The following is a 25,287-nucleotide window of genomic DNA, read 5'->3' as shown; positions in this document are numbered from 1 at the left end:
GTGGAATTAGATTACAGTTACATTGTCAATGATTATTTGATCACATTTTTGCTCATATGTTTAAAATCCCCAAAAAACAACCCTTTACAAAAATATATTTTACTTGCATTGAAAATGTTTTCAGATGTGTAAAAAGAAAAAAGAATATTTGTTAAACTTTTTGTGGCTGCATTCAGTTTTTACTGTAAGGTGCAATATTTTCAGTGTTAGATTTTGAGTTAATCCCAAAGTATTCAGTTTAGATTCATCCAGTGGATCATATTACTAATAACAGAAATTGCCATGTAATTTGTATTCAGTTACCGACAACATTTCAAAGTAATCTGACCCAAATCTGCATATTATTCACTACATTTTATGGGTGTAACGATTCTCCAAATCCATGGTTTGTAGGGACGCACCCAAATCTGAATACACAATTCAGAAAAACACAAATTATGCAATAGAAATTTTACAATACACATTTCTTCTATCCTAAGTTGCACGTTATTATTCAGAAAAAGTCAGCTCTATGATTACAGCAGACTTAAAAAAGGTTGCATCTACCTTAATCATTCACTGATTTAATATACCGAGATTATTGGTAATGAGATTGTGAGTTTGTGGTGAGACTGTATTGTTAACTGCTGTTTCCCATGTCAGGTACAAACTTATAAACTCAATTTTATTCTGTTATTTTGTTAATTGAATTTTACAAACTATTTTAACAAATACATACAGTTAGTTGCCGCGATACACCACGTGTGAAAATTGCTGTATTGATTTCTATTGTATTGGTGTGAGAATTCTACTGTTATTCATCCAAATAAAGCCATATGCTTTTATTCCTTTAAGGGTCATTATTTAATATTGTGATACCATGATTTTTTCAGTGCCAGTTAACGTACAGTGAAAATCTCATACCTTTGCAACCCTACATGTAGCCTACAAATACATACACAAGGGAATCAAAAGGTGTAATCATAAACACTTGCAAGGAAAAGAAGAGGAATATTCTACATGTAAATATGTAAAACTGTATACATTTCACCTGTATGACAGTGCAGTTGTCTGCCAAGCAGAGTTAGATGGGCTTGGTTAACAGATTTGCAAAACTGGGCTATGATATGCAAGTTCAACTTTTAAGCAAACGCAGATGAGAACGCAACAGATTCCCTGTTAATCTTCTGCTCCATAAAAGTATTTTTGTATTTTATGACAGTGTTAAAGTGCACTTATACTAACGTCTCCTGGAAATTTGGTTAATTTACTATTAATCTGTATTATGAGATATGTTTTGTGCAAAAACATGGTAATGTTGTCTTTTCTTTTTGTATTGAGGGATGTGCTTTGGTCATTTACAGCACAAAACTGATTGAACTCTGACCCCAGAGTTTGGGGTTTGTTCCCTCTGTTTCAGTGGGCAACAAGAATACAAGAAGACCGCAGCTTCTATTAAAGGTAGCAAGTTAGATTTCTTGTGATTCAAGTCACTTTTGACTTTCTCGAACTTTATACAAGTTTTCATTCATATCCAACAAATGAAGAAAACATCGAACAGTATGTGAGGACACAGAACGTTCTGCTCTTCTCAGCCTTTGCTTGTGTGTGTTTTGGCGAAGCTGCTCTTGTAACTTTATTTTCTGTTGCGTGTCTGTCCTTGTCCTTCTGTTTGTTTGTTATTGTGCAGTTTGTTTTTGCCTTGTGGAACTGTGATTTGCTCTGCTTTTATTGCTGCCTGTCTGTGTTCTGTTTATATCCAAGGGCTCAGGTCTCATTCAAATTTAACAGGGGACAGTGGTAAAATTCAGGTTTGGCCATTTCCTGTGTTACTTTATGGTTCATTATTAGCAGGTAGGTCATCTGAATTTATGTTAAGTGGACAGCCAGTTAAACCAAACTCCATCCTAAATGCAGGTGTTTCATGGAAAGTTTTTCACAGTAAAACCTTTAGTTATCTCATCACTAAGACTCTTCTCTACTCAGTAACATCATTAACTAACCTGTGATGAACTGATGTACGAGTACTGACTGGACCAGCACTATGACAGGAAAGAGACACATGCAGTTCAAACCACTGAGCAGGATAGACAGCGGGGGGACATAAACAAAATCTTCAAAAAGTATTTTTGTTTAAATTGTACATAGAGTACGTACGCATGATAATACATAATTTATTTAGAAATAATTTGTTAGGATGGATGATTTCATGTTCCCCTCCAAGTTTGTTTTCTACTTTTATTGTTTTAACATGCTGAAAATCATGATTGTTGTTATAAGTTTGTTTCTTTAGATCAATTTTAGGCCATTACTTTCACTAATTCAGGCATTTTTACAGTAATATTTATTAATGTGCACTGTCCCTGAGAAATAAACTAAATTAAACCATATCAAGTTACAATGATTCCTCGTCATGTTGATTAAAAAACAACGACAAGAGTCTCATGTCTCTTATAAATAAAGGTGCTGATTAGAACCATATAGGATTATTTTGTTTGTCCTAATAGGAGAACCCCACTTGGCTCCTGGTAGAACCTTTTGTAAAGGTTCCTCCTGGAACCCTCACAGAGGGTTCTGTATAGAAACAAACATGAAGAGTTATACTGAGAACACTCTGTGAAATGTTCCACCCAGAACCTCCTATAAAAGGCTCCCAGAACCCTCTCTGAGAGTTCAATCTAGAACCTTTCCATCTTCTAAAGGTGTTAAAAAGAACTCACCCAGGGATTCTCCCAAGAACCCTTTTATATTCAAAGGGTTTCATCTAGAACCCTCCTGAGGGTTTCTGCCAAGAACCCTTTTGAATTCCAAGGGTTTCATCTAGATCCCTCCTGAGGGTTTCCGCCAAGAACCCTTTTGAATTCCAAGGGTTCAAACAAGGTTCTTCAGAAGCAAATGTTTTTTTGTGCAGCTAAATGGAATTCAGCCATCATTTATTTTGTTATTTACACCTGTGATTTTCCTGCTGTGACATAAATAGACAAAGTGTCCTCCGGGAAAGAGGGCTATAAAACCCACAAACAGTTTACCTTTAACATTTAACAAACATAATATACTGTAATTTTTTAATGCACATATTTCACCGCCTTTCTTAATCCATTATGTCGTCTTTTTCCACACAAATCACCGCCTCTTTCATCATCTCATCCTGACCTTTTCAATATAAAAAAAAAAAAATTCCCTGAAGCCAGGTTGTTTCCCTTCTCTCTCCCTCTCTGGAAGATTTTGGGGCTCGGTTTAGTTCTCAGGAATGCAGCTGTGAATCTTTTCGGCGAGCTTAAGCCCGACTCTTGTGTGAATCATGTCAAAACAAGCAGACATCACTTAGTCCACGAGAGCTGAGAGAGGCAGGCAGGCTTGGGGCCTCCGCTGAGCTGTCCGGCCCTTAAGGTCACCTGGCAATTAACCTCTGACCGGGCAGCGTGTCCCCGCCCTAATTTTTCGATGCGCCTTTCACTCTGTCATCCTACACTTCCGCTACATTTTTCTGCACTTTTTAAAGTTAGTGCACGACATACTTTCATTTTGATGTGGCAACTTTTTGGATATATTGTGATGACCATACACAGTAGGAAAAAAATGTGTGAATTTGTCATGACTGAAAGAGGTTTATCTCTAGGCTGCTTTAAAAATTTAAGTTGACTGAATTCAAAAAGACAAGTTGAGATAATTTTGTAATGATTGAAAACAAATAAAGTTCCTAGTCAAATAAACGTAAAATTTTGAGGTCATTTCGTAATTTCAAACTTTTCTAGTCAAAACACAAACTTTTATAGTCAAATAGACTTGATATTAATGCAGTTGTACTTGGAAAAACATGTTCAATAAGTTAAATATATCAAGTTGAACCAACAACTGTTCAGTCATTCTGGGAAGTTTACAAATATGTTGCTCAGCTTGATTTAATGAGTTGATTGAACTCTGTAAAGCCATTCAAGTTAGAAGAACTCATATTTATGAGTTCTTCAGTGTTCTGACGATAAATACTATATAAATAAATACTATATATATTATATATATGATATATACTGTGTTTACAGTATATAAAACCAATTGTCTTACGTTCTGGCTCAGTCAGATGACACCTGTAAACAGGTGGGACACCAAAGTAGTAAAAAAAAGCCAATCTATATTTCTGTTTCGTGTTTACTTTCCAGAGAATGTTTCTGGTTGTCTCTGAAGCAAAAATAAATAACCTCTAAAGCTCCTAAATAAAAACCCAGCTCCACTGTCCATTTTACCCTTTCCATCGTCTTGTTGCCTGCCACTCTCCTCCTTTAACCCCGTTCTTCGTCTGCTCAGTCAAACTAATCCAAGCTCTCCCTCTCCTCTCCCCCTGCCCGACTAGGCGACCTTTGACCCCGCGCACCTCTTTGAATGTCACATGACCGTGCAGGTGTGGAGGGGTCTCTGCCCTGGACAACCCCCAATTAGTGACCCTAATTAGTGGAGAGGCCCCCCTGCTGGGCCGCTGAGCTGCTTTATAGGAGGAGGAGGGGTGAGGAAGGAGAGCAGAGGGGAGGAAAGGTGGGGGAGGCAGGACAGTGATGCATTCCTAAAGGTCTGTGGGCCCTCCAGAATCACACACAAACACATACAGCAGCTGTTAAAAGGAAAACAGAGCCAACATGGAGCTGAGAGTTCATTTGTTGATGCACAACAAACAGCTTCAGAGTGTTGATGTGGAATTGATCTGGTGCTCAGTGACAGAAACACAGGACCTTAAACATCAAACACTTCATGCAGCCTTTCCTTATTTATTCCTTCACTTTCTTTTATATTATATTTTTGTTCATTAAGGGGTAGATTACTATTGTATATTTTGTTATTTATATTTTAACTTTTAAGTCTATGTATTATTTTATTAAATGAATACTAAGGTTTTTATTTACTGGAGTCACATCAAAGGCAAATGTAATCACATTTTTTTGCTATAGAAAAAATAATTCTGACAAATTACAGTGTTTTATGTCAAGAAAGGAATGAATTGATGCAGTCACAAAGAAAATCAAATATGATGAGCTGCTTTTATATTAAAGACATAATAAAATATAATATCTAATCCTGTGTCTTTGTGTAAATTGTTCATTTATCTCACAAATACTTTATAAGCTGAATACATTTAATGAATGGTTTATAAAACACTGTGCAAGAGTAAGGACATTTCTAGGTGTATTTAAAGTGATTCTGGTTCTGATTTAAGTAGATTCTGATTGGTCAACTCTGAAATACTATGATCATGTTATTCCTGAACAGCAGAATACTTATGAATACCAGACCGCTGTTGTGAATGCAGTTCTGATTATAAAGTCAGGACATCTTTAGCGAATACGCAAATGAAAAACATGAGTTTGACAGACTCATCTGGTTCTCAGGCAGGACTTAACAGAAGCAATAAAATTATATTAAAATCAATATTCTGTGTCAAGTTATTGATTTTTTTTAAGTAAGTAGCCATGTAATAAGTGGAATCATGTGCAGCAAGCGGATCATTATTGCAAAATACCTCTATTGTGGTTTCTTTTGCAATAAAGACCCACTGATTGTACATCGTCCCACATATTTGACTGCAATTATAACTCCTGCTACGTTACATATTTCTGTCATTCATTACCTGTTTATACACTGGTGACCACTTATGGATTTACATAAGTGGAGTTTGTTGACAGATATATTTATTAACACGTATAGCTGCTTACAACTAATTTAAAGTGTGTTATAAATTTATAAAGCTAATAAATGCTAAACAAGGGGACTTATAATGTCTAAAATCCTGTCTAAAAAAAATCACACAAACGTTTACATCAGAATCTCTTTTTCTTCTCTTTTCCTGTTAAACTTTAAATGATGTTTGATGACACTTTGAAGAACTGGATGAGATCAGGCAAAAATCATTGAACTGTGTTTTAACAAAGTTGTTACGGGTTTCCAGTGTCAGGACAAACTGTTGGAGCATTGGTATAAATCATGGCATTATCAGCGTACAAACTGACTTTTTTGCTGTTTTCTGCCAAACATCACCGAGACCAAGTGCTCGCTCGCTCTATATTTATCTAATATTATGAAGAACACATTCTAGACCCATTCTTAATGAAAATTACCCTGAGATTAACAGATTAACAGATTCTGATATGATGCAGCACGATATAAATAAAATTGACATGGCATATTTTGAATGATATACAGATAACTTGTAGTTGATACTAAGTTATACTGAGTATTTGTACTGACTTGTGAAGACGATTTGACAGAATAGAGGAGTAAATCATATTTAATTTTATTCTGTTTTGTTTCATTTTATTTATGTTATTTCCAAACAAGATCTTGGAAGTTATTGATATTGTAGACATTGTTTGAGATCATTTGAGAGCAAATAAAGGAGGAAAAGGGGTTAACTGAATTCAGGTGGTTTAGTTGTGCAATTTTTAAGAAATTTATTTGAAGAAACTATATTATTGTTCATTGATTGTTGCGTTTATTATGTTTATTGACTGGAAATAATTAATTGGAAAGGTATGAATTGAACACTGCCTCAAATTTATTTTGTTTTATTTTGTTGGTTTATTTATATATTGAAGTCAACCTGAAAAAAAATAAAATAAAACAGAATACAGGATTGAAATTAAAATGTTTTGAAGATCATTTATACAAAATCTTTCTTATAAAATAACAGTTACTTCAAGTCCTTTCTTGGGAATCTTTAGGAAACAAAAATGTTTCAAACATAAAAATCATTTAAATGTAAATAAAATATGTATTATAATTGATAGTATTTGTTTTTTACTATGACTACAGTTACTGCTCATTATTTCTCCCCCTGTTCTGCTGCACTCACAGAGCTAAAGCAAAACCTTAAACTGTTACTTTAATGGTTAATTTGGCCACCAGTGAGAAATTACCAATTAAAACCATTAATAAAAATCCAATTAGTGGAGTTGTGTTAGTCCTCACTGGAAGCTGTTTACTACCACAGTTTCTTCTTCTTCCTCTGCTGCTGCAGGGCAGCTCCTCCCGTCCGTCCCCTCCCGGCTCTCCTCCTCCCCACCTCCTCTCTAAAACAGGCCACCCATCTGGTCTCCTTTCTGCCGGCCCTCTCGCCTCTTCCTCGCTCAAATAAAGGTGCCAATCACTATAATTGGCACCCTGCAGGTCAATTGTCCCAGCTTGGACAAGTGCCCCTCACTGCAGTCTGGGTTAACAGGGGGGGATATACAGTACTGCATGTAGTGTGTAACCTTTACAGCTCAGTTAAAAAATGCACGACCTGTTCTTTCTTCGCAGATTATTCTTCATTTCACACATATCATTTATAGATTTTTTGTAACTGACACATTAAAGGGTTTGAATGAGTGAGTTTAACTGTTTGTTTGTCTTTTGAATGATGACGTAGAGCAGCGTCACGCAGACACTGTCAGTCCAGGTAACATGTAACCTGGACAGGTGCTGCAGCATACAGGCCTACAGCGTTCAGCAGCGATGGAAGACAAACTCAAATCTTTTACTTTATTAAATGTAGCAAAAATTCCCACTTTTTCTCATTTTTATCTTGTTATGTCTTTAATGTCATACTTCATTTTGTTGCATCTTTTCCCGTCTTGTTATGTCATTTTTGTCCTGTAACGTCTTTTTCGTTTTGTTACATCTTTTACATTTTTTTTATCTTGTTGTGTCTTTTTTTTTTTGTCTTATTATGTCTTTTACATTTACATCTTGTTACTTCTTGTGTATAGTTTGTCTTTTTCATCTTATTAGTTTGTCATCATTCTGTCTGTGTCATTTTTCAGCTTATGTTTTTTTGTCTTGTTACATCTTATTTGTATTATTATGTCTTTCACATAGTTTTTTGTCCTGTGACGTCTTTTGTGTTTATGTGTTTACTGTCATTTTTGGCTTGTTGAATCTTTTTCATTTTATTACATCACTTTTGTCTTGTTACAGAAGTATTACTGAAATACTTAAATAAAATAGAGCTTCCGAAATTGTACTTAAGTACATATACTTGGTTACTTTCCACCATGTAGTACAGATGTTTTTTTTTTGTTTTTTGTTTTTAATGTAACTGATGTTTAAATGTAAGTAATAAAGATGATTTTGCATTCCCTCTGTGTTCTTCTTATTGGAACATCACAGCAATAAAACTAAAATACAGGACAAATTGATTGAAATTGTTCTTGCTTTCATCATGTGCAGAACTAGAACCTCAAACTACACAGTCACTTTTAAAAGTTTTTGAGTAAGTTGGATGGAAACACAAGAAGAAGCGGTCTTTTTTTCCTTGGAAGGCCAAAACTGAAACTTAGTGGTGGGCCACAGGCCAAAAGCACTAGGATCTCAAGTTCCTTTAATTGACTGTGTCACTCTGCCCACAATAGTCAGATTATTTTTAAAAACACAACTAATAATCATCTTTGATGGACATTTTTCCTCACCTTTTCCTCAAATAAAATTGAAAATTACATGAATTGTAATTCTATTTTTCTGGCTGGCCAAGTCAAACCTTTGGACACCACTGCTTTAAAGGGACTGTTGGGCCCCCAAGTTGTATCAGACTTTTGGTTTTTAGGAAGTACTTTGTTGAAATGGGCTGTTACTTGCTACTGGCTTATTTCAACATCGCTGCCCTGGTCACTTTATGTCAATTCAACTTGCAGTTTTGTATAAAAACATGTATTATTTGACTATTTTTTCATTCAAAAAACTACTTATTCTGCCATTAAAATATGAGATTTATTTCCTACAGACAAAAAACAGAATAACCTGAGTCATTCCACATATTTGTGAAGTATATTCTCATATTTTCATCCAATTAATGTCTCAAGGGCACATCAATTCAGCCTTTGTGTACCAAACCGGAGCAGAATTAAAAGTGCAAAGTATTTAAATGCAATGCCTCCACAGAGAGACTTGGAAAGGTGAAATGTCCACTGCTTTGATGTTTTTTGCTGCACTGAAGGGAAAGGACAAAGAGCCAAGGTTTTTAATAAAGCTGTGAGCAAGCAAAGTCAAGCCCCAAACCCTTTGGTGTGAATAGAAAGAGCTCAGACATGCACATGTCAGTCATGTTTGTAGACTTTGTTGGCTGATTACAAAGAGATACTCATATTTTCACCAAATAGTAAAAGCAGTTTTTCTCAAAAGCTTTCTGAGTCATATCATACACATGCTGTTCAAAGTCTTACAGGAATGTAGTGGAATCATTTTTTTTATTATCATTAATGTGCAAGTTTTATTTATTCAAGTTATGTAAACTTAAAATTTCTAGTATTTATTTTCAGAACACTTCATATAAACATTAGCTCTTCTAACTTTTTTATGCAAGAAGTGATTTCACGCCTCCAAACCTCCTACTTTTCTTGTCCATAATGTAAAAAAAAAAATAAGATTTGGGCATGCTTCTACTTAAAATGTGTAGTTATTTTATTTTTATAAAAATGTATTTTATTTTATCAGGGTTTTTTGTTTCTTTCAAATACAGCACTCCTTCACTGCCACTCTAAAAAATCCAACAAGAATTCTGTGGAATCAACTTATCTTTTCTCATTAATTTGAATATATACAAGTTTTATTTACTCAGGTTCATCAAACTTAAAATATCTAGTATATGTTTTCAGAACACGTCAAAACTTATAAACATGAGTTTTTCTAACTTTGCATCTTTTGACTTGAAATGATGAGTTCAATGACTGTACTGTACAGAATTCAATCAACTCAGTGAATCAAGTTTCTAAAGAAACATTATTAGCATTTTATCCGACTTTCCAGCATGAATTGTTTGAGAGTTAAAACCCTCCTGAGAACCTTCTTTTTACAGTTTGAAGAAAACACACAGGATGAATACATTTTAACATAAGTCATGAATTAGTTATGTAAAAGTTACTAAGTAACATGTTAACTGTTATAAATTTTTGTCATTGTGACAGAAGAGTTGTTGGTTCAACCTAATATTTTAAGTGTATTTAACACGTTTTCTGAAGTACAACTGATTTAATATTGAGTTTATTAGAACAGTTTGTTTGGTTTGAATGGACTTGAATAAAAAATTACTGCAAATTGTCTTTTCAAATTCAGCCAACTTTAAATTTTAAGGCAGTTCGGACACTAGCTTTTTTTAAGTAAAACAAATAGTTTATTTTAATTTTTCTTACAGTGTATGGATGTTGAAATATATTTCTTATATATTCTAAAAAATCAAATTGTCCACATGCATCTCAGATTTCAGTTTTCATGGCCTTGATTGATGCAGATGAGAAAAATGAAGAAAACAGAACACAGGAGGCAAATTACATAGACATATATTTATATGCATATGAATAAAAATACATATACATATTGTACAATATTTTGGCCGAGCGTGAAAACAGCTCTGTCAGCCCAGAAACAGAAGTAAGCCTCTTTAAATAAGTGCAAAATGTTAATGAGACAAAGAATTGTAAAGCATATATAAAGTCTTTTTTTCTGAATCTTCCTTCGCATTTTGTTTTTCTGTTAAAATCACATGGAGCAGACATGGAGATAACTTGTGCAAAGACCCATTTATATATATTCATATATAAATTTATATATATGTACATAGAGTTTGTTCATCATAAGTAGTAGCTGGTGCCATTAGCTTGACATTAAGTACGTTTTACTGCTTAAAGAAAAGAAGTTATGGCCTATGTAGGACCCTCGGCTGTGCATAAAGAAAAAGTAAACCAAGCAGAATCAGTTCATTAAAAAAAAAAAAATATTAAGGAACATTTCCACACAATCTCAAAAAGGACTTTACCCATCGGAAAACCATGACGCAGTATAGCGAGAGTTTCTGAGATGGCGGCAATCCAAACAAGTGCAAGATGTCACAGATTGCACACAACAAAAGCAACACTTCCACTCAGCTGGAATGAGAAGAAACCGTGTGAAAAAAAAAGTTACAGAAAGCTGAAAAAAAAAAAAAGATGTAGAACCAAAAAAATAAAAACAAAAGGCTTTTGTTTAACAGATGCAAGGCTTTACAATGTGTCTTTCTGCTGCACCTGACATCTTCGACTGTCTCCCTCAAGCTGAGTCGGTGATTTAGTAGCTGCTTGTCATGACTGAGCGTACAATACAGTAACTGCAAGTTTACATTACAAAACACCACCGTACAGAGACAGAATATGAAGCCAGAGCTGAGTCTGGAGGTCGAGGGAAATATGGGGTGTGAGAAACCACAAAATCAGTTTTTTAAATGTCTTCTCACTGGCTGACAAATAACTGAAAATTAGATTAATTAAAACAGTTTTTACAGCAGTTCTGAGCTCTAAGACTTGTAATAAAAAATCAAATAGCTCAGTTAAAATAAGGGGAACAGAGTCTGTGTTTTCTCGCAGGGAAGCAACTTAGCAATGAAGCAACACGACACTGTTGTGAGCAAAGAAAAAAAAAACGAGGGTTTGTGAAAGGCCTTACATGAGAGCTAAGCCTCCTGACCTCTCAGCTCCATCTCTCTGCTCAATATTTGATGCCACAGCATGTGAATTATGGATGGTGCTTATAGAAAATAATACAGTGTTCAACAACAGCACAGGTGCGCCACGCTGCAAAGAGCCGTTGAGTGGATAACAGGGGTTTTTGCAGCACTGCTGGGGTCTGAACACAACAACAACAAATCACCTGCTACCAGTCGGGCCGGCAGCTACACGGGTGCAAAAAGGCCCGGTGAGCCGACAGACAAGACGGGGGAAGTTTTCATAGGCTGAGGTCAGAACCTCTCCGCGCACTCCACGAGAAATATACCTGCAGCTGGAAACACGCTCGGCTGTTTGAGACACAGTCTGGCCCTTTACTCGTGAGCAGCTTTTTTAAATTGATGTCAGGGTAGTGTCCGTTTTTTCTTAATAGATGTCAAGTCACCTTCAGCGAGTGTGAGAGAAAGGGATCAGGAAAATGTATTAAACTTCACAATGAGACGAAACCTGGATATGAATAGATACATGGGGAAATAAGACGAGAGACAGAAGTTATATGAAACGGGGGTGATAACTCATCTGACATGCACAAATTGAGGGCAATCTGTGGCGAATTGCAGGTTCTCGCGGGTGAGTTTTGATTTTCTTTGGACAACAGGGTAACCTGGACAAATGGCATCATATGGGGGAAAAAAAATTACAGTTGATCTTTCTTTTTTCCTCCCTCAGCCTGTCCTGCAGGAATTAAATGTATGCTTACTTACAGTGGGCTATTTTCAGATCTTGAGGTCCGTTTAGGTTCAAATCAATCAATTAAAAATGTAGCTGATAGAAATAACTGACTTAACACTGGCTTTAATACTGAAAAAATGCTGGAAAATACCTCTCTAAGAATAAACTGACTCTTACTAAAGCTTTGAGGTTTTTCAGTTGTCAATAAGGAGTTAAACGGGTTTGAAAGCAAAAAAAAAAAAGATGGGGGAGATAGAGGAGGAAATGTAAAAGTCTACAAACATAAAGTGCTTTCAATGAGGGACAAGCAGAGGAAGTCTTTTCTTTTAGCCGAGGTAAAGTCTAACAGGAGGTCGAGCCAAAAGTCGTTCAGAAATGGGAAACATAGAGCAAACACAAATATCAATTTAAAGAAAAATAAAATATCATCAATAAAAAGACAAAATTTCACATGTGATGCTGTAGCTTATTGCATCCTAAACATGTGAACACAGTAAAAAAGTTTCCTGTGTAAAAAATACATTGAGAGTTCTTGTGATTATGGATATGACCTGATGAAACAGTACATCTGATAGTTATGATGTAGTTGTAAGCCACAAAATGGCCGGCTTAAAATAAGAAGAAAAATAAGAGTACCACACTTTCTGTGAAGGTCATTTCTAGAATGCATTATAAGCACGTTCATAAGACATTTTAATGCATTTTTATGGCTTTGCAAAACTCTTTATAAATGTTTACAGCCATGCACAACTATAAACAGGGTTATAAAGTATTATAAATGCTGAACATAAGGTATCCTTAGTCCAGCATTCAGTTTCTGAAGCTTCAGAATGGATTAATGTTTTATAAACATCAATAATACACTATAGCATGACTTTGTGAGCTTTAAGTAAAGTGACAGGACTCTATAATATTATTAGCAATCGTATGATGTTAAAAGTATTTTAAATTTGATAAAGTTTTATAAATAAATGATGTCTTATGAATGTGCTTATAATGCATAATAGATATGGCCTTGTCTATAATGCATTATGAGCGCATTAATAAGACTTTATAATGCATTTGTATGGTTTTATAAAACTCCTTAATTAATGTTTATAACCATGCATGAATCATAACAGGTTATACATTTAAAGACTCTGAAATGGAATAATGCCTTATAAGCATCAGTATTACACTACACCATGACTTTGGGGTTTAGTAAACATAATGTACAAATACATTATGTTTTATGAATGTGCTTCTAATGTGTTATAGACACAAACCTGGATGTAATATGTAATGCATTTATAAGGCTTTATAAAAGTCTAATGTCTAACCCTAATGCATGACAAAGCATGAAACTTATAATTGCATCCAAAAGTGACACTTTGTAAAGTTTATGTCTTATAAACACAACGTAGTTGCTAATAACCTTATAAATTGCTGTCACTTTACTTAAAAGTCACAAAGTCAAATAATACTTTAGAAACCTTATTATAGGTTGACATGCATCTTCAGTATGTGAGTATAATACACATATTAGCTTTTTATCAGTTACCACACATTATTCTAAACATTCATAAGGAGTTTTGTAAAGCCCTCTAAATGCATTCTAATGTCTAACGAATGTGTTTATAATGCATTAGAGTCGTGACATTTAGAATGTTTTATAAACCTTGTTATAGGTTGTGACATTCAAACATTTCTAAAGAGTTTATAAAACCTTATAAATGCCTTAAGTATGTGAGTATAATGCATTGTAGACAGTTGTAATACTTTATAAACTCTTTTATCAGTTGTCATGCATTATTCTAAACATGAGTGTGATTATAATGCATTATAGACATGACCTTCAATGAAACTGTGACCAAATCTGGGGCAAAACAGCAGCAGAATCTTCTGGTGTGGTGGCTCATAGTCACATTACATATTCATCCCAACTAGGACTGCAACAAACAATTATTTTCATTATTGATTAATCTGCCAATTATTTTCTTCTTTTTTGTTATTTTCTTGATTAATTTAATTTAGTTAAAAAAATGTGATTCAAAATTTTTCAGGGTCCATAATGATTAATTTGAAAATCAGCAAATCCTCCTGTTTTAGAAGCTTGAAAAATCACAAAAAATTGTAACTGATTATTAGAATTATTGCAGATTAATGGTCTAGTCAATAAATCAACAAGTTGTTGCAGCTCTAGTCCCAAACACACTGAGAAATAAGATGCAAAACAGAAATCTCTGGACCGAGTGTTGCCCGCCCAACATAAATCTGTTTCGGCAAATTAAAAAAAAAAAATGCCCAAAAGCTTGGCCAGATGTTTCTTTTTCTTTCTTTCAGTCTTTGTTTTTCACTGTCTCTGAGACGCTCACCCAAATGGAAATCTGTGACATCTGTGAATTGAAGATTGAACAGTTAATCTGGGGTCAAAGGTCATCTCTCAGTTTGACCTTGACTTGCTGCTTCAGTGATTGGAGGACTCAAGTGTGGCACCTCCAGAGCTTAATCCATAAATGCTTTGGCAGAGTCTAACCAGCTTTCTCACACAACTATTCTTCCTCCTCCTCATGCTCTTTTATATTAAAACTATTGGATCTAGATATGTGTGATTTTTGCACCATTTGTCCAGATCCTACCACATATTATTTCGTACACAAACACAACCAAATAAAGAATTTACAAAAACTACTGCTGGACACCAAACAGACTGATATTAAAATGCTACGATTCTTTTTTTTCAGTGTTTCTTCCATATTGTGATAGCACATTAACTAAAATCAAACATGGCCACTTGTACGGGAATATGTACTGAAATGTGTACAAACTGCTGTCTTTGAAATATCGCTCGTCTCATTCAGACTCTGATTCAGTCTGAACTATCCATGTCAAGTATTTTTTTTTTTCCTGAACAGTAAATGAAGGCCTGTATAGAGAGAAAACCACACACACAAACTCACTGGACAAAAAGAGTGAAGAGTCACTTAAAACCACTGCGAAGAGAGTGGTGATAAAAACATCTGTCTGTCAGGGTTCACACAACATACACACACGGCTTTGTTGCAAAAATTCACAAGTTTCTTTTTTTTTTTATGTGGGAGAGCCTCCGTCACATCACGTCCTTTATCACCATTTTGTGTCAGCGCTGTGGCACAAAATGGTGCCGCAAGGAACCCGGTCTCTTCCTTTTTCACATTTCTTATGATCCAGGCTTTCTTTCCCCTGTCTGCTCAAGTGTCAAATAGGCAGCAGAGTGAGGAGAAAAGCTCTCACAAAGACAAGTCCCTGTCCCCTGGTGTCCTAAACGAGGGACAGGTTACTTAAGAAACTGTCTTCTTCCCTCCCAGATCTGCCTCCTTCCTGTCCAGCCGCATGTACGGCTCAAAAGCTGAAGAACCGCAGCCGTAGGTGGATGTCAGTTCGTGGTGAGCGCCCCCCAGCAGTGGCATGGAGAAGCAGAGGGAGTGCGGCGGGGGCACGCCCAGCCGCGGTGAGGGCGGGGTGCCACCCAGCGATGGCAGTGACAGCCCGAAAGTCCCCCCTGGTAGGGAGCTGGGAGGGGTGCTGCTGCTGATGCCTGGAGAGGTGGAGGAGCCTCCGCCCGGGCTGCTCAGCAGGGAGCCGTTGTGTGCCGGGTGTGGCGGAGGCCCCAGGAGGGAGTTAGGTGGTGGGGCGGGGCCCGATAAGAGGCGGCCCTGCTCCAGGAGACGCAGGATGTTGCAGGTAGCCAACGACTCGTTGGAGGAGGAGGAGCGTTTGTCTGAATCCTTGGTGGTATCCTTCTTCTGTTTGGTCCGGCGGTTTTGGAACCACACCTTCACCTGCAACACAACCAGGAAGAAAGCGTCACATGATCAGCTTTTGCCCCAGACAAACAGTTTGTCAGCTACAAAATCACACACTTCGATTTATAAACATATACCATATTCTCTTACACATATATTACATATCTTACATTTTTCACTGACACATGAAGTTCCTCTTTAAGTAGGAAGTCACATTCAAACCAGGAAATAATCTGCAAGATTCGCACAGTGCTTAAGTTATCTGAAATTATTTGGCAGTTAAGGGGTAAGTTGAGGGCATTGTATCCTCTGTTTTTTTTTTTTGCACCTCTTGCTGTTGTGAAAGTGTGGTACACATGTTGGGTAAAACCTTAACACTGTCTGAAACCTACTTTCATATTGGGGAAATCTGATCTGGACCAGGTTCAATGTGGTCCAGATGGGAAAAAAGCAGTGAAATCTTCTGTTTTGTCAGTTTCACAAATAGAATAAGGGTTTCACGTATCTGAAAGTGGGTTTCAGACAGCATCAAGGCTGCACCTGATAGGTCTAAAATGCTTTTACAACAGTAAGAGGTGCAAAAAACAGAGAAACTGTCACACAGCAAAGTAAATAAAGTTTCCTTTAACTTCCTCCTTAACTGCCGAAATTGAAAGCTGTGAATTGGAAGCTAACTTCAGTGTCGGGCAAGCCTTGCAGGTGTTTTTCATGGGGCATGTTATAAACATGTTTCTGGATTGAATGGCAGGCCTCCTCAAAGCGGTGTGCAACGAGCTTGGAAATACATTTTCTCTCATTTGGTGGATGTAATACAGGTGTTAGCCTGTAAGCAAAGTGCACGTAAATACCACTGTATTGAAAAGGCATTACAGTGAAGTGCGCTTGCACACACAACAGGGTGTTCAATGCAGCACCGTTCCTGTTAAAATATACATTTTGCTACCTTTGGTCAGGACTGAACGCAGCCCTGGTTTCTAGTGAGACTTTCCACTTAAGCAGGAACTTTCTGTTGTGTCAGTGAAAGTAACTGATACTAAAAAAGATGAGACAATTACATGCATATGCATGTCTGAAAGAGACAGTATATGTATGTAAGTGTGATTTTAAATGTAAGACATACGTATGTGAGCATTTGGTATATGTTTATACATGTGAGAATGAAAATGCACTGTTTTCTTTTTTGGACATTATAAAGTGTGCAGATCACTGATGCTGTAACTCATCCAACATCCTCTTTACATGCCCAAAAGTTGAACACATGGATAGCTGACTTCTTCGTGACCTCTGCTTGATGCATGTATCTATCCTATAGCATGTTCTGAACACTCACGGTTGCGAGCGGTGAGAGCACGCAACACCTTAGTGATAAACCAGCCATACACGCATAAATCCGTGCAGAACAAGCAGAGATGCTGTAATCCCCTGGTACCAGCCATTGGATCAACTCTGTTGTTTTTCTCTGCACATTTGATCATGCTTGGTCCCATGTATGCACTTTACATCCTCTCACACTTCACGGCTCTAACAGGCTAGAAATGCACATATGGGGACGGGCAGTGATATCAAAGCAGAGTGGGAATATTAGTTTGGTCACGATAGAGACAGAAAAATGGAAAGGTGCTCCTGTATTTGTGCAAGAGTCTAAATATAGCCTGAGGACATGGAGAACATATTGGATAAAATATGCAAATGCAACACAAATGAAACTGTTTGCACAGATTTTTCTTACTCAACAGGAAAAATGAAGTAAAAATATAAAATTTAAGAATTAAAAACTCATAATCGCTATGAACATCTGCGCCATCGTCCTCTCTCACGACAGCAACCTTCAAGAGTTTCACCACACAAGCCATCACGCCACCCGCAGCAGATTGAGAAAAGCTCGGTGAACTCTGTCTGTCCTTGTCCGCCATGTTTAATTGATGGGCCGCTGCGTAGCTTTAATGTATAGCGTGTGGAAAAGTTGGGGCTGGGCGGCGTGTTGATTGGAGGGCACGGTGGGGTCACAGAAGATCGCTGCACGGAGAGCCACCACTGAGAGGAATCACACACATGAAAAATGTATACGAGCCTGACCGAGTTTCACAACAGACTCACTACAGTGTGGCATGCAGGCTGCTGGATGTTTAGACTTTAACTTGTTGTCATTGGGGAGAATTTAAATGAAATACTGGTACATCGTCTTGTTGTCTTGATCAAAATGGGGAATACATTAAAAAATTACTCATAAAAGAAGATCAGAGAACCAAGTTTGGGAATTCTCTTAAGAAGGTCTGACTGACATGTTCATAGTTTGCAGAACAATTTTATAAGAGAGAAAATGTCTGTAAGAAACAATTTTTCCTTGTTGCCATATAATGATATTTTTAGCCTTTTTCCTGAGCTCTTCTTCTGTTTTCCTCATCTATTATTATTTATTATTATTTATTTTATTTATTATTATTATTTTCTCAATTAAACGTCAGGTCAAAAAATGACAGAAAATAGTAAAAATGGTCGTCACAGTCTCCTCACACTGAAAATTTTTTTGTTTTATTTTTGACATTTTTACATCAAAAGTGACCCTAACAATTTATGTATAAAGGTATACACAAGACTGACATGACAAAGTCATAATCATGACAGTGATGTATTTTTTTTAACCCAACGTTGGCAGTGTTTGGGAATCCTAACTTTACAATAGAATTAAATAAGTGACTGAATGACACTGAAGAAGAACATTCATGAACATTCATAAGGATTCCCTCATGTTCATGACAGGGGTCATGTCATGGTTTTGACCGTGTCTTAAAATAAGGTGTTAAGTCATTTATTTTCTGAGCTTCTGATTCATTGGTTTAAAGAAACACAAAAACTTTTTCTTTAAAAGATTTATGTCATACAGCACAAAGTGTTTCAATAGATATCAGCCGGATGATTTACTGACACCAACATACATTTTTATCTCTTCAATTCAACCATCCATTTCACCCAACACTACATCAAAACTTATTTACACACACAGGACAGACTTTCCAGCAGCCTCTTCACAATTTTTTGTAGAAATCCAGTAATCTAATCCGTGTTAAATGAGGATTGTCAGCAGGTGACTTAAAAGGAAACCCTTGTTAAAGCAGAAATGTGTAAGTCTGTGAAGGTCTGTGGCTTCATTGAATTAAAAAAAAAGTTTCATAATAACCATTTGTTTGATTTTTTCTTTTTGTAACAGACAGACAACACATGTAAATGCATAACACAAATGAAATAAAACTTGGTTGAAGATACAATGCGAACACAGCAGGACAGTGTGAGCACACACATTCACAGAGGTCACATGTGACCTGAACACGCGACAGTCTCACACACACACACACACACACACACACACACACACACACACACACACACACACACACACACACCCTTGGTGTGAGCGAACCTCTCACATGATTCCGTTTATCAGTAAGACCCACTGTTCTGTTCTGTCAGCGGACCTTTGTCTCTGTGTGGGTGTAAAATGACGTTTTTTGGTTGATATCACAAAGATTTTCAGGTTTCAGTTTCACAGGCGGTCGAAGTCACAAACTTCAAAAAGGGTCTCAACTTCCATTTAGCCTCAGCTGAACTTTGATAAACACACTGTGAGTACGTTCTTCTATTTTCACCTCACCCCATTCTTCAGTTAGATTCAGACAGGTACAACAAAACACTGACTTCTTTGCAGCTAAATTGTGAGCCCAGTAGTTCAATATTTATCTGATGATTTCCTGTATTGTCCAACTGTCAGTGGCATTACACTAGTCAATACTTTAGAAATACTTTTCTTCTTTCTCTCTGCAGGTTTTACGCTTCAAAAAAACATCAAAAACATGGATTGTTTTGCAGAAACTGGTAAGAGAAAACTTTTAGAAGCTTTGCTTTGTGCACACATTTGTGACTGAAATTCACTACAAAAGTTTTCAAATTTCACTGAATTTCACTTCACAGCTACCAAATCCTGGTAATTCAGCAACAAACTGTGCTCATGTTTAACATTCAAATATAATGTCAAATGTGTGCTTCATTGTGTCTTACTGTAATCAGCTTTTAATTAACTTTATGATATCTTGTTGCACTCATGTTGGCATCTTTGTACCTCACATTTCAATATCATTTTTGTCATAAAAGTTCTAGAGAGACGGGTGTTGCAAATTAGCATCCAGTACAAACACTATGATACTTGCATTGGATAAAAGTTGTACATTTGTCTATGAATGATTTACCTAAACCCTATCAAATAAACTATAAATTAATATATTTCCCTTGACAAATGTCCAGTGTCGTTGTGTTTTGTCACTCAGAAACTCTGCACACGTCTGCATGTAGACTTCTGTTCTCCGTGGAACGACTTGGATGAAGACTGCAACGAAACAAGCATCGAAACTTGTCCAGTCAAGTGATGTCTGATCTAGACCAAAAAGGACTATTTGTATAGCTTTATCACACATATGACTAGCATGCTAAAGCACTCAATACTGCATGAAGAAAACTTTAAGGTGGACAGCTGCCCCACGTGAAAAAGGTATTGAACAGAGCTCTGTATCTGTATCAGTATTACTTCAAGGGTACTGGTATTGGTACTCGTATCATAACAAAAGGACACATAGCACTACTAACCAGATGTGTGTTTGATAGACTAAGGACTTTCAATAGGCATGTCAATTAAGAAACTCCAGTCCTGATGAGACTCAATCACATTTAAAAGTTTGGCCACACTGATTACCATAATATCAAACTCCCACTGAGCTGGGAGAATGGGAAACTTTTCCTGATCATTATGATCTGACCAGCATCACTGACATTGAAACTAAGAATTTCTAACTTTATTTATAGTTAAGACACGTTTGCTTCTTGGCCACACTTTTGCCAGACAACAATGTCAATGAGGGAATGAGTTTGTGCCAGGTGAGCAACTCTCATTGGACTGAAGAGGCACCATATTTGTCTCCAGTATTCTACCTTTAATACATCCACATCTTCATGGAGGCCGCCATGATGCACTGCCATGTTTCTACAGTAGCCCAGAAGAGACAAACCAAACACTGACTGATGAACAGCGAAGTATCACCTGAATAAGCAGCTCCATTTGTCCTTACAGGGCCTCACTGTGAGTTTCAGCTCATCGTTTACCTGTTCTGCCCACTACTTTACTGATTTAGTTCAGTCTCACTGCTGTCATAGCATCATACACTACCTGCTCAGCACCAAACAGCAGACAGACAAAGGCAGCAGCTAACTGGTGTACCTTTGGCATATTTAGCAGCTAACAAGCCAGATATTTCCCTCAAGTTCTTGCTCAAGGGCACGTTATTGTTTCTGGAGCGTACAGACAGCATCAATAGTTTGCAGCCTCTATCCAACTTTTCTAAAGCTCCTCAGTGATTCTTCGTCTCTCTTCTAGTCTGTAGCGTGTTATCACAGCACCTCTGTGTAGCCGGCACCAGTTTAGAGTTTAAATCTTCTGAAACAGCAAAGCGACAAGATGCTCGTCCAGTTGGGTGGCAGCATAACGTAGCTGTGTTGATGGTGTGGAGGTGATCAGGCAAGCTGCTGGTGTTAACTACAGTATCACTGCACAGTAAAGGCGGGCTCAACTGGGAGCTAGGGCAAGTGAGATCATAGCTTCAGCGACTGACCACGACACAAATAATGGGATCGAAAGGATCCCACAGCTCAGAAAGGAGTGTCGACGCCAGCGAGTCTTACTGTAAACACCCAAAACAGGCACAGAGGGAGGGATGGTAGAGACGGAGATAAGAAGGGAGATAGATGGATGAATGGACAGTAGGGTGGGATAAGCAGCAGAAATTATCTCTCCTTCCTCTCAGTCTATATTTAGTTACTAACACACACTGCCTGTCTAAGATCTTTCGCTGTCTTTTACTCATGCGCCACCGTCTGCCAAACATCTACATCCCATAAAAAGCTTTCACTACAGATGAAACTCCCCACCAATCCCTTTCCTTTATCCCTGTGTTTTGGGCGTGGCTCACTCTCCTGTTCACATCACAGCCCTCCTATCCATTGCTGGGAAAAGGGAGGGGGGGCTTGCCGGTGTTTTACAGGGATTTTATTAGAGGGGGAAAATGATGGGAAGAGAAGAAAGCAAAGCTGCCTTTGGTACATCTACACTATTGGATGTAAATCCTTTTTAATGGGATCCAGGGTTCAGAGCTGGGGCAGAGATTACCAAGGGAGATCTGGATCTGACGTGACCTGCATTTGCCCCGGCCTCGCCCTCTGCACCCGGCCCCGCTGTGCTCTGGCCTGCCGGTGCGAGGCCTGTGCATGGGTGGAGCCCAGGTGAGGAGGTGAGGGCTAAGGTGAAGGTGGCATAACCAAGACTAGAGGAAAGATGGCAGCGCAACAGGAAGTTAATTTAATTCACCTGATTAACTAATATCCATTAGATCATTAAATAGTAGGAAAACAGTGAACAGTATGGATGGAACAATATATCAAATGTCATGATATCACAATAAAAAATGTCTTAATACTGTAAGTTTTTAAGTTTTTTGATATCCTGACAAATATCGTATTGTGGATGTTTTATCATTGTATTATCCCTGTGGAACACTGATTGCCCTCTTTTTGTTCAGTGTTGATCAACTTGATGTCAATTTAATTACAGTGAAAAAGCCGTCATTAAAGAAAACAGTCTAGTGGTATTCTCTATGTTTCTTACTGTCAACCAATCACATGAAAACACCAGAACCAACAATGTGTTAATCTTCCTCTTAATAGGTTTATATTAAGGACGTGACAATATATCAAATATCAAATTTAAAAAAATGTCTCGATGACACAGTGGACTGTTATGATATCAATCATGATATTACGTAGTTAATTATTGCATTTTAATTTTTACTTCCAAAGAAAAATATAAAATATCATAAGATTTCTAATCTAAGACAGTCTCTGATCATTTTTTATGTGAATCATATCTGGAAAAAAAAACAACAGTGATAGCTTATGTACTGATAACTGTCAAGTTATTTTCCTCTTTTTTTCTACCATTTTTAAAAGAAAAAAAAATCTTACTTAATATCTAGAAGAGTCCATTGTTTGAACATGTGTGTGCTGCTCCATGTGAATTCTGTGAAACTGTAATGACAAGTTGGTCCCAAACTCACATTCTTCAGTTTTGAAATAAACTAAAAAAGTTTTCCCAACCCATAATCTTTTGTTGAGATGATTTACTTTTCTTCTTAATAATAAAAAAAATGCAGCCATGTCATTTTCAAACACCCGAATAATGACAAATCAGGTTCACATTTGAAATACAGAAGTTCTTGGTTACTAAAACTCAAAGATTCAAGTTTATCTTAAGAAGAAAGCTATATTAGCTCAACAAAAGACTGGCTAAATTTGTTTTAGTTTATTTCAGAATATAAGAAGTCGACTTAAAACCAACAAACAAAAGTAGTGAAGCCAGTCGGCTGAAAGTTTTCTCAGTTTTTGTTTGTCCTAACCTTCTTAAATGAATAAAACTTATATATTTACATTAAATTAATGAGAAAAGTTTAGTTGATTCCTCTAAATTTTACATGATTTTTTTTACAGTGGCATTTAGGGAGCACTGTGTATGGAGAAAATGCCCCCAAAACATTTCAAATAAATACCTGATTTCATAAAAATAATAAATTAAAATAGAAGTATGCCTAATTGGTAGCCTATTTATATTAATTTCAGGAGGATGTTTTCAGGCCTGAAATCCCGTCTTCTGTAAAAACTTTAAGTTAGAGGAACTCATGTTTATGAATTCTGAAATGTTCTGAAAATAAGTAGTATACATTTTAAGTTCAGTTATTTTAATGCGTCCCTGCATGATTTTTTTTTTTCTTTTTTACAATAAGGGAAGCAACAAGCAGCTGTAAATCAGAGATAAAGAGGAAGGATGGGAGCTACGAGGGATAAAAATGAAAGGATGGGGGCGTAAATATATGCAGGGCGGAGCAATTTCAAGGTCAGGGAGAGGTGATGATCGGCCAGCATGCATGAATACACAGGCCAGTTGGGCAGAGGTCAGCCAATCAGAGGCCTGCGCTGTGAATCCAGACAGCTGCAAACAGAACGACATTCAGGCAAACTGGGCTATAGGTAGAAAGGTTAAGCCAGATCAAGACCCAGTGTACAGATCAACCGGGCATCCATATGTGTTGTTCAATAAACCAACTAAGCTCTGCAGGGTCCCAGCATGCCACTGTGCCCAGTTACAAAGGGGTAAAGGGAGGAATTTGGACAATATTTGTTTGTTTAGATGTTTTCATTATTCTAATCTGCTCTAAATTGTTTGTCCTGGTTGTATATTTATCACTATGTGTTTTTAATCACTTCTCAGCTTTCCTGACCTAAGCTACACAGCGATGGAGAGCATTAACTAAAACATCTAAGTGATAAAACACACCCTCCTGCCCCGGCTGTGCAGCATAATGCCCATAATACAAAGTGCAATGCAGGATTGTGGCGATAAAGTCTTTAAGAAGGACGCTGGGTGAGTGTCTTTCACACTTTCCATGACCCCTCCAGCAGCCCAGTGCTCCCACCGTGACCCTGCTCAGACCTCCTGATCCCAGGCATGTGATGAGCAGCAGCACACAATGAAAACTCTTTTCCATGGAGATTGTACCAGGCGGACCAGTGGCCATTCAACTGTACGTAACACACCAGTGGATACTCAACCATATGTAATGTAACGGACCAATGGCGACCAATGTAGCTGTACGTGACGGACCAGTGGTCGCCATTATGGAAGAAGCCAAAAACTAACAAGGAAATGAGCTGAAACAATGGCTTACTCAACTGTGTGTGATGGATCAACACTTCAGTCTTTTACCAGAACTGTTAGATTATATTAATGACCCCATACCAATTATTTACAATTAAAGTGATTGCCTTTTATAATGAAAATTAGCTAGTTTTTTGTAGAATTAATTGTTAGGGGCATTTGACAGACTATATGTCATCTGCATAGAAAATGTGTTCAGAAATAACATAAGAAAAGTTTGATTATTATTGTTTTATTTTGTTTAAAAGAGAATGTGCACAGCATTAAACATACTTATCGTCATTTATTCTACTGCACCAGCGTAGCTCCAGACTAATTTCCATTCCATAACAAGCTAAAGTTAAATGTGTAATTTGTAAGTTTTGCTGCTAAGGTTCTTTAACATCTAAACAATAACAAAACACGTAGTTTGATGATGTTGTGAAGCAGCTTGAGATCATGGAAGCTGCCGTTTTTATTGTCAAACAACCATCACTGCCGATTAAAATCTATCTGATGTGACTCAGGTATTCACATTCAGTCATGTTTGCAGATTTCCTTCCTCATTCTCTGATTTGTCCGACACGTCCAGTGTTTT

General features: G+C 37.0%; 1 protein-coding gene across 1 annotated transcript in view; it reads right to left on the bottom strand.

Annotated features, from left to right (window-relative positions):
- Positions 1–13,671: 13,671 nt before the first annotated feature.
- The window catches only part of vax2 (ventral anterior homeobox 2), a 33,393-nt gene continuing 21,777 nt past the window's right edge, over positions 13,672–25,287 (bottom strand). The window contains exon 3 of the mRNA XM_084712605.1: positions 13,672–15,940. Coding sequence (XP_084568731.1) covers positions 15,440–15,940 — 501 coding nt within the window. The 3' untranslated portion in view covers positions 13,672–15,439. The remainder of the gene's footprint in view (positions 15,941–25,287) is intronic.

This window comes from Lutjanus erythropterus, chromosome 23, assembly GCF_056507025.1.
Source record: "Lutjanus erythropterus isolate fLutEry1 chromosome 23, fLutEry1.hap2, whole genome shotgun sequence".
Classification (NCBI taxonomy): domain Eukaryota; kingdom Metazoa; phylum Chordata; class Actinopteri; order Lutjaniformes; family Lutjanidae; genus Lutjanus; species Lutjanus erythropterus.
Note: the sequence above shows the minus strand (reverse complement) of the source record. Positions and strands in the feature narration are given on the sequence as shown.